The following is a 10,106-nucleotide window of genomic DNA, read 5'->3' as shown; positions in this document are numbered from 1 at the left end:
CGAAGGGAATAACTTGGATTTTATTCGATGTAAAATATCCAATGAATTTGTACAGAAATATTTCCATTACACAATCACTGGACTAGTTTATATTTCATTCCTTAAGGGCACACATTTTTGTTTAACAATTTTTCCATTTATTGACATAAACAAAAAGCTTTTGTTTTTGATGGCCCGAATAAAAATGTCATCGCTTAAGTGGTGGTTTGGGCGAGAATAATAATAAAGTTGCTGGGTGGCGGAATATTACTTGCAACACCGACTTTAGCCACGCCACATAAATTAGGAGTGCGTGAAATTTTGGCATATAAATTTAATGTGCCGCCAGCGGCAATGGCAACAAATCAAAAACACTTTTAAATGGGCACGTCGCTGTCGTAAAAACATCAGCGAATCGTAATTTGCTTGCCTTATTTATTGAATGTTAGTCGATGTGTAGAGACTCTGCTAGCCATCAACAAAGCCCTCTATAAGGCGCAAAAAGGGCCCAGACTTTGGCATAAATCAAGCACGTGTGCCAGCTTATCCCGCACCGAGATATTCGGGACCGTCCGAAAAGTGAAATATTTTTGCTTTAACATTCGGTAGCCTAGGATCCGCCAAGAATCGGGAATCCATCAGGCAAACAGAACTTTTCTCAGAAGCCCTCAGAGGCGGACAACGTCGCCTCCAGAAAGCTGACAGCGAGCTGAGCTTGTAGCTTAAGGTGAGTGCACTTTTGGGATCCAGGGGTCCCCTTCCCGAAACGTGGCAAGCTGCATTTGCATGCCACTCACCTGTGCGGGTGGGTATGTTGCCAACGTTACTGTTTCTGTTGCAACTACTCCTTTCGAAATTTACTTTTTCAGATTCCCTGATCTCTGGTCGTTGTGCTTTGGGTCGTTGGTTTTCTTGGTTGCTGCTCGGTTTGCCTTTGCTCTAATTGAAAATATTTTTGTTTGCACTTCATTAAACCTAAACTGAGAAGCAAACTGGGAGATATGCCGTGTCTGTCAGTTCCATTTGCCTGCCATTCGCACAACGCTAAAAAGCGAGAGAAGAACTTTTAATAAATTTGTATGTTTGCGTGTAGTTGGCTCGAACAAAGAGATGTCGACTGTTGTCGGATATTTTTGTTGGTCCCCATTTCGGTTGTTATTATTTTTGTTGTTTTAATCCAAAATGCAATCATTGAAATGCATTTTATTTAAGCTGCACTCGCTTATTGCATTTTTGCATACAAATTTGAAAGGCTTGTGTGGTGGGTTGGGGTGTAAAGGGTCCCTGAATCGGAGAACCGAAACTGGAAGCCCCAAGGGACTTATTTTTATATGCTTACAACTATGGAGTTGCAAACCAATATCCTGACCCTCTCATTCGTCCTTGTGTATGTCTGTGTTCGTGTCTGTAGTCGCAAATTCAATGACAGTTTGTGCCTTTTGCAACTTTCAGTTGATTTTTTATTGTCAATCGAACAATAACGAAATCATCGGCCAAGTTACGCCAAACGCCGCACCAGACTCCAGTTCTCCGGCTCAGGATTCTCAGAGTGACTCAGTCACAGCACGGCGAAAACTTTAAGGTAGGCAGCCAGCTAGTCAGTCAGCCAGCCCGAATTCCTGACAGCAGTCGAGCGTGCCACACCCCATCGGTGGAGATTTATATGCCCAGGCGATGTGACTCAATCAATGGCATTTGTGTTGTGCGACGGAATCAGGAGCAGGAGTGGCAGCAGCAGCAGCAGCAGCAGCTTACTGTGGGGACAAAAGTCCTTCTCCACCCGTGGAGCTCAAACAGCAGGACATCAGACGGTTCGGAGAGACATGCACAGCATTTTGTGTAAAGAAATCAAAAATTTATACAAACTTTGCACAATGAATGAGCAGCAACAAAGCAGACGAACAGTCAGAGCATGGGAAGCCGAGTGCCCTGCTTTAGCCGAAACTGAAAATGCCGAAAATTGTTGCAACTCGACTCTCTTGATAGTCCACGACAATAAAACACTGCAAAATTATCCGCCAATTATTATTGGTACATATAAAATATATATTTTAAAAGCTATTGAACACGCATTTTTAGTTCACAATATATAGGACCATCTACATCAATGAATTTAAAATAAAAAATTCGTACTAATTATTCCAAGTGCAGACACTCATAGGGCAGCTGACTTGCAGGTGGCAGCAACAAAAGTGCGAGCGAGGACAGCAACGGTGCAGGACATCGGGTCAGAGTGTGTGGACGTAGAAATACTGAGGAACCCGGAAAGTCGTTTGCCAGTGCAGACGAATTAATTAAAAATTCCGAAAATATCCGGTTAGCTTTTTATAACAATTTCATGTACACTGCCGAACTCTTGCTGCATTCGATAGAAAGTCTTTCACCTTTGCGGGTCCATCCTGGCCAAGAATCTTTAATAAAGAAGAAATATTACACTCTCCTTACCAATGGGATAGTTTAGAAGCTTCAAGATGACTTCATCTCGTCTATCTGGGCATTCAAACCATTTTTCATTCGGCCGTTTACCAGGCAGTCTACATACACGAATTCGTTTGCCTTGCCTTGCATTTGCATGGCATGCATGCATACAAGTACGTATGCATATATGAACAATGGAGGGCACTGTACGGGCCGTATACGCAATATTTGGTATTTATTCTCTAATTGGGGGTACGACCTGATCCTGAGCTCCGACTTAAAGTCATGTTTACTCAGAGAAATAATTGCTTCTGACAAAATCGGAAATAAGAGGAGAAAGAAACATCAATGGGTACAAAGAAAAAGGTCGTCAAAAGGGGAAGGTTCCGGTCGAGGCGAGCAGGCACTATTTGGCAATAAAAAATGACCAAAACGCTCGTTAAAACTAAAAACAATTGACCACATAAATTAGCGGCATTAAAATACCAAAGGCACGAAGACCTAAAATGGCCCAAAGGCCGGAAGGAAGTGTGAGCGATTGATTCAATTAATTGCCAAATTAAAAAGGGAATTTCATCCGCAAAAAGGACGATTGAAAAAGGAGGAAAAAACTCGTAATGAAAGGGAATGTTATGACAATGTTAGAAAGCCAAATAATAAATGTTTTCTGTACGGGTCAAGAGGAGGAGGAGATGTAAGAATGGCAGTAACCGATCTGGGCTGACACAAAGTGACAGACGCCGGGGGCCTCACTGGCACAATTGAATTTATTATGGCATTTCAGCTCGAAGAGCGTCAATTGAATGAAAGTGGACCAGAGCCCATCCGCCCACACACCACACACCACTCTCACACACACCCACCGTGCTGTGCACACACAGACCACAATCTTTGAAAAGAGAAAGCAGGGAGAAATCCGGGGAAAAGCTCTGTGTTGCAATAGCATCATTATTGGACTAAACCGAAACTATTTGCCTCAATGGGCCACAAAGCGCCACACGACACGCCGAAGGACGGAGCCAGAGAGTCCGGGACAGAAACAGAAACAGCAAAAAAGAGAGAAAGCAGATGTACAACAGAAAGAGAAAGCGAATGAGCGAACCCACATCGACTGTGATAGTCCAATGCCCTCGGGGTATATTTTTCGCCACTTTCGCCATGGCCAAAGTGTTGACTGTCTTTGATTTTGTTTGTCTGCTTGTTTTTGCGACCGGGGAAAAGGGCTCGCGGGTCTCGACACCAGCAATTACACACAGAGTTTTGTCAATCGGGGCAAAAGTTTATCAGCACGGCGCATAGTCAACAAATGAATCATAAAACCTGATGGAAAACTAACCCCCTAATGTTTTATTCGTATATTGCCAGCATCAACCCAAACACAATGTGGCTAAAACAAATTACTAAATCGGCTAAACTTAAGCCACCGTGCTGCGTGCAGTCGATGGCCAAAGAATGGCTGGAGTTGCAGTTGCAGGATGCGTCACAAAATCCAGGCCACTGCAATTGGCTTTTTCGCAACCGCACTCACGTGCGGCTCACACATGCCGGACACACAGGCATAGAGCCTAGCTGTCTATCGGCAAAACAAAGTTAAATCGCCCAAATCCTTTGACCATGTCACACTTTTATACATAATCGTTGGCCCGGCACGTGCAGACAACCGCAATGTTGTGCGAGGATGACAACAAAAAAGGGGGCAAAATCAAAAAAAAAAAAAAAAAATCCAGCGCAAAAAAATTAAACACAAAAATGGCGGAGGAAAATTACAGCAACAGCAAATATTACGTATACGTTCAATGTACTGAAGGGCCGAAGGGTTGAAGGCCTAAAAGCAAGGCCAATAATGCAAAAGGCATTAAATGGCGAAGCACTGGTTTTCCAGAGCAGTTATTGCCATTAACATGGCTTAATTAGCCAACTCGTTGTAACAACGCTGGCTTAAAGCATAATTGTAAATATTTCCGGGCTTACACAAACCAGAGCAGGTCCTGAATAATGTATGTATGGATGCTGGCTTGGCTAGGCGAGCGATCTGAGAAGGGCCACATATGAAATGGCACTGCGCACAATCTGGGAGCGAGCAAAAAAGGGAAGCGGTATTTAAAATTAATAAATAAATAATGTAATTAATATGGTGCTCTCCACCTACCAAAATTAGCGTTTGCCTATTGGCCTCGAAGAAGTAACCGTCAATGCGGCATCCTCGTTGCGCTCTCATCATGGCAAATTGCAAGGATCTTGCTACTTTCACATCGTCCTGCAAAAGCTGCTGCCAACTACTTTCGTAGATAGCTTGGGCGAATTGCTGACTCTCCTCCTTGACACTAGATCCGCAAAAACAGTAGATGGACACCTGCCCAAGGATGGCCACGTAGAATAGCATCGCCGGTTCCATCAAATTAGTTGATAGTACGAAACAAAGCACGCATAGGTGCAAGGAAGCTACCACAAACTTGGCAAAGATAAGAGGCCTAAAGTATCCATTCAGTGACTGGCCCAGTTCCAGGCATTCGCCGTACAGCTGAAAAGCATGCACCAGATTCTCACGGGTCTCGCCCAGACTTTTGCCCATAAAGTTCATTAATTTCAGTTGGGCAATCTCGAATAGTGCAGTCAGATTGTGGGTGAGGGCACAGAAGAGAGTATCCACACAAACAGTGGGAAGGGCCACGCCCACCGCAGCACTGACACTCCACAAATAGGAGATGAGGTAATTAAGAGGACGCTTATTATCCCAGGGATATCTGCAATTAATCAGCAATTAGTTGGAGATTAAGGTACTCTCCATTTAACGTACACGCTGGGAAAGGGCAGTTCCGGTTGCACCTCTCCAGTTCGAAGGTAGATGATGAAAATGGACAAAAGTGGCATCAGACAGGCAGAAACTCCAGCCAATAAAAAACACAAGCAGTACAGAGCACTAATGAACAGATCCCGCTTATTATATGCCAATATAATAGCCTCACAATCCCCATATTGACCTTCTGGAATATAAACTATTAGAAATATTTGAGGTCGGCCTGATCCGATTAAAATCTTACCGCTTTGAAGCTTACAGCGAAACCTCTTAACAAGGTGCCTCAGATCCGCATAGAGCCAAAGTAAAAATCCGATTTTGAAAATGGCGACTAAATCGACAAGGGCTGAGCAGAGGGCATCGGTAAGATGCTCTACATTTTGGATGTTGCTTATTCCAAGGGCAATAGTCAGAGGCAGAAATGTGGCCACCGAAAGAAGGAAGAAGATAATCCTCCAAGGATATCGATGGCTAACCTCCTTATCCTGCTGCAGCTCGAACCCCAGAAAGGAAAAAAAGATAGACTGCAGTCGTAGAAAGTTATCCTTCGCCATTTTTAAGCAAGTGTGCCATGCGAAAAGTTTCGTCCACCTTTTATAGGCATTTAAAATTTCTATAGATATTTTTACTCATTAACGTCTAACTAAATCGATAATCACTTGAACGAGGTCAAAGCTAGCGTTGCAAGTTATTTATTATTCAAATTTAAACATTGGACCTTTAACCTTTTCCTTGGAATGGAAGTGATGGGGGGTAAGCAAAAAAGTATTTTTTGGTTAGAAATTTTCCATGCTTCAGAATGCAATTGGGCCCCCCAATGTTTGCTCAATAAATTGTACTTAATTAAAAACAATTAAAAGCAAATTCGAATTGCAGCCGTCAAGTGTACGGTATCCACTTGCCTGGCCTGTGGTGCTGCAAACAAATCTCTGAGACACTGCAAATATTTGGCAGCAATGCTAAGCAAAAACTTAAACAAATCCTTGCTGCATTTCAAATGTGAAAACTTTGGTTTTGCTTGTCTCGACTTGGTATCCATCCCCTAACTCCGGCCCAATTTAAATAGTACTCTGTTTCGGATTCATTCAACATTTCAGGATTTTAATTACTGCTAAGCCCAGGACTTTTGCCGTGTATCGGTATTGTTGTCGTGGTCAGAGATCACAGCAACTGGCAAACTTTTGGGCATCGTTTGGTCGAATAATGTAGCTTCCCAAATAAATTAATGCAATTACATGGTCGAGACTGGATGGCAGCTTAAGGCGCTTCTAAGTAGACCAGAGAAAAGCAATAATACACACACAAATTAAGTTTCGAACTTATGCCACAGACTTTGCAGCGACAGCATTATTAATTTGATATGTGAATGCGAAAGTGAACAAATCAGAGCTTTTTCTCCCAACCTGTTTACTCAATTATTAACCAGTCGAGCTCTGAGGTCAACCAGTAATTAATTAAAAATTTTACCTGTCATGGGATCGCCTTCATTCAGTCAGAGGGGAGTGCTGCGAGAAAGTAGGGTGAAACTTTCGCTAGGCACATAAAACAAACATTGACACTGACCAAGCCCACGATATGGAGTTTATATATTTTCAGTAAAGCAGAACTTGCTCGAAACTCAGCTGGCAACTGACAGGGGTGAATAGAAGGAGGAGGTTGAGAGGTCTGCCTTGGGGTGGCAACCGAAAACTGCTCAAGAAGTTTTTCTTATTCCTGGCATTGTTATTACCACGTTGATGCTGCTGCAGTTCGTTTCAGTTTCTGTTGCCATGGCTGGGCTCTCAACGAAAGTCGAATTTCCTTTTCAAGGAGGCGTGAAATATTCGACTTAAGAAATGCAAAGAATTATAATGCTTGAACCAATGCCACTTGTTGACTATTGTTCTTCAACTATTGGTCTTAACTCTCATCAGTTCTTTTGTTTTCAAAAATTGTTAAGGAAATACCAGACCCGAGTTATCAGGTTTTTCTTTCTCGCTGAGAAAGAGTATAGCTCGCTTCGGGCTACCTTTCAAAGTTGAATTACTTTCCTGGGCAAGCCCATTTAGTTGTTGCACTGCCCGGACAGCAGTTGAATCCAAAATGAAATACTTGATTTCAGCCTCCGTGGGATTTTGCCTGCAACTCCGAGGAGCGAAAACTTTGCCGCTTTTGCCGCTCGCACAGGAAGTCAACTTGCGACTGCCACAGAGACTAAAACGAAACCGAAGGCTGGGAAGCCGTTTGCTTAAAATGTTTAGTGGAAAGTGTTTTAAAATACATTAAAAAGTTCACGGCTGCCCTGGCACGCATTGAATTTATGCGAATTTGGTGAACTCCTTGAGTGGAAACTTTTTGCATTTGCGCGCTCACCCAATCAACTTAAATATTTGTTTAGCTCAGGCGCTTTCCTGGGCCCCTGCTTTACTTTATTTCCCCCCCAACCAATTTCATTTCGAGGCGCAGAACCTTTGTCTTAGCTCCAGAATCGTACTTAGACAGTTGTAATTAATGCCCCAACCAGCTCGTTTACCAACGGCTGCCGTATCTCGAATGGCAACAATATCTGGTGGATGATGTTTTGCCGCTGGCGTGTTTTCATATTTGCTCCTGTCATCATTTAATGAGAGATATTTTATTTCGAATTTCTTATTTATTGGGAGACATTTTTGGGTGGGGTTGCGCGGTAGCGATTTCGGCTCAAATTGCGTTTCGTTCGTGGGTGCCTGCCATTTTCGACTTCTACCACTACCTGCGACTTCTTGGGGAATCTTTTTGGGGGTGATGTGATTGGGTAGGGGCTGTTATGCCATGATTTCTTACGCTCAAAGAAAACTGTCGAATTTGCAAATGACGAAGCCATATTTAGATAGGAAGGGGCTTTTGTCTAGGCTCCAGGAAAACGCAAATGGGAAAAATATTCTTTTGCAAAACAAACAAACCGAAGTAATTTGTTTTTCTCAAACCATCCAATCACCGTTCGTGGGAAAACGGGCCATCGTTTCTAACCTGAGAAACTTGTTTATTTTTTTGCCCCTTGTTTACTCATTTTTTTTATTTTTTCTTGGTTAATGTGCTAGTGCAACTATTGAAATGAGGAAATTACATTACCAGCAGTTATTCGTCCGATACGATAAGGCAATTTAAAATGACAGGAGAGGCGCTTAACCCTAACCGCCTTTTTAAATACCCTTCACTCAAGTTTGATATTTTATAAAAGTGAGGTTGAGGGATAATAGTCTTTCTACTATAATGCAATTGACACAATTGTGCCTTCATTTTAGAACCATTGTCTTTTAGGACACAGTGTGATAAAACCTCTGAAAGAGTAAAGCTACGCATGAACCACTATAAAAAGAATTTAAATTAATAATCAATTTAACATACAATCGCTTACTGGTTGAGTGAGGCCTGGGTGGGGATAATATTCATATCAAAACAAATGGAAAAAGGAATTTCATATTGAATTAATGCAACTAATGATTATCGCTCGTGCTGTTCATATTGATGTTTTTAATGTGCGCTTCAGATGCAGAGAAGAGCTCAACAAAAAGAGTTTAATTTAATTTGTGTCAGTGCTGAAAATTGAGTGAAATGCAACGAGAGGGAGAATGGGACATGGAAATTGTATTAATCTGGCAAATAAGTGCTCGTTTTATTTTATGAATAATTAAAATAATTTATTTCCCCGCCTTGCCGAATGCTGATGAACTACCATCGGCCAGAGGCAAATTGACTTTGCGAGACCACTTGAGGCCGGCCGCCCAATTGCATAATCAAATCCGCATCCATTCAATTATATTTGTGTCACTCCGGCGCCAGTCTCGTGCGAGAATAAATTGGTCAAGACTCAATCAAAGCTAGATTTAATTCCATTTAGTTTAACGAATATCAATATTTATATGATTTAATCTGCGGTGTCCCCCGACCAAACAAAGCCCCACATTCACACATCCATGCCATCCATGACATCCAAATGGAGTCAGGACCGAGCCGCAACTGAAACGAAGCCCCAACAACGATTCAGGACTCGAGCTTCCATGGAACGAAATGGAAACAAGACATGCGCCGAGCTGGTGATGTTCCATTCTCATCATTATAATCTGAATGCTCTTCCGAAACCCTAAAGAGAATAACAAGGACACTCTTAAGGTTCTTATCACTAAGGGGGCGAAAAGTCGGCTAGACCCACGAGTAAACTTGGCCAGCAATTAGACATCTGTCAGCGCGTGTTGACCCAGGAAACACTCGAAGAATTCCCCGGCAGCAGCTGAGGCACTACATCATCCAGTCCAGACCGAGCCCCATCCATCCTGCTCAGTATTCCTCCTGGGCGGCGGGACTTCACACGCTTTTGATGACCATAATGACAACAATTAAATATAAATCACCGAACAACAACAGGCCAAGGATTTACCTTACATAAGCCCCCCTCCGTCCATCCAGTGTAGTGCCCACTCTTTGAGCCACGCACGCATACAATTAGCTTTTATGGCCGCGGGGCCAAAGGAAAATGGCGGCCATGGTCGCGGCCCGGACGCACTTGGCCAATGGTAATTTGAAAATATGGTAATTATGAAGCGGCTTTGTGTAAGGCAACGCAAAAAAGCCAAATAAAATAAAAGGAGGGAAAAAACGAAAACAGAAAAGCCAGAAGCAACAACGGCATCAGCAGACTTACAGAGGCAACCTCTGACACCACTGTTGTCTGTTCTAATTAGGCGCACATAAATTGCACCACAAACAACACCGCCAGCAGCAAACCAACACCCCGCCACCATCGGCAACAAATCCTAAATAACAATTAAAACAATTTTCAAGATTAAAAACACCTTCCAGCCAATGCTTTAATATTTTAATTAAAAATTCCTTAGCCACAGCTCAGACCCATCCTCTTCATACTGTGAGGTGTTGCCACAAGCCCCACGGATTC

The 10,106-nt window shown here is 42.8% G+C and overlaps 1 protein-coding gene across 1 annotated transcript; it reads right to left on the bottom strand.

The window, feature by feature from the left end:
- Nucleotides 1-4,416: 4,416 nt before the first annotated feature.
- Nucleotides 4,417-5,748, bottom strand: LOC6501350 (putative odorant receptor 98b). The gene is made up of 4 exons (XM_001955011.1): nucleotides 5,439-5,748; nucleotides 5,195-5,381; nucleotides 4,547-5,141; nucleotides 4,417-4,467 (listed from the first exon to the last, which is right to left on the bottom strand). Exons 1-4 carry the CDS (start codon nucleotides 5,746-5,748, stop codon nucleotides 4,417-4,419), a joined length of 1,143 nt encoding a protein of 380 aa, XP_001955047.1.
- Between the last annotated feature and the right edge of the window lie 4,358 nt (nucleotides 5,749-10,106).

Source organism: Drosophila ananassae, chromosome 2L (assembly GCF_017639315.1).
Source record: "Drosophila ananassae strain 14024-0371.13 chromosome 2L, ASM1763931v2, whole genome shotgun sequence".
Taxonomy (NCBI): Eukaryota; Metazoa; Arthropoda; class Insecta; order Diptera; family Drosophilidae; genus Drosophila; species Drosophila ananassae.
The sequence above is the reverse complement of the archived record's forward strand: the minus strand, read 5'-3'. Positions and strand labels throughout refer to the sequence as shown.

Coding starts and splice junctions, on each gene's coding strand:
- LOC6501350 (XM_001955011.1), bottom strand. CDS start 5,748: ATGGCGAAGGATAACTTTCTACGACTGCAGTCTATCTTTTTTTCCTTT. Junction 5,142..5,194: donor GAACTGCCCTTTCCCAGCGT/GTACGTTAAATG, acceptor GATTAATTGCAG/ATATCCCTGGGATAATAAGC. Junction 4,468..4,546: donor ATAGGCAAACGCTAATTTTG/GTAGGTGGAGAG, acceptor GCTCGCTCCCAG/ATTGTGCGCAGTGCCATTTC.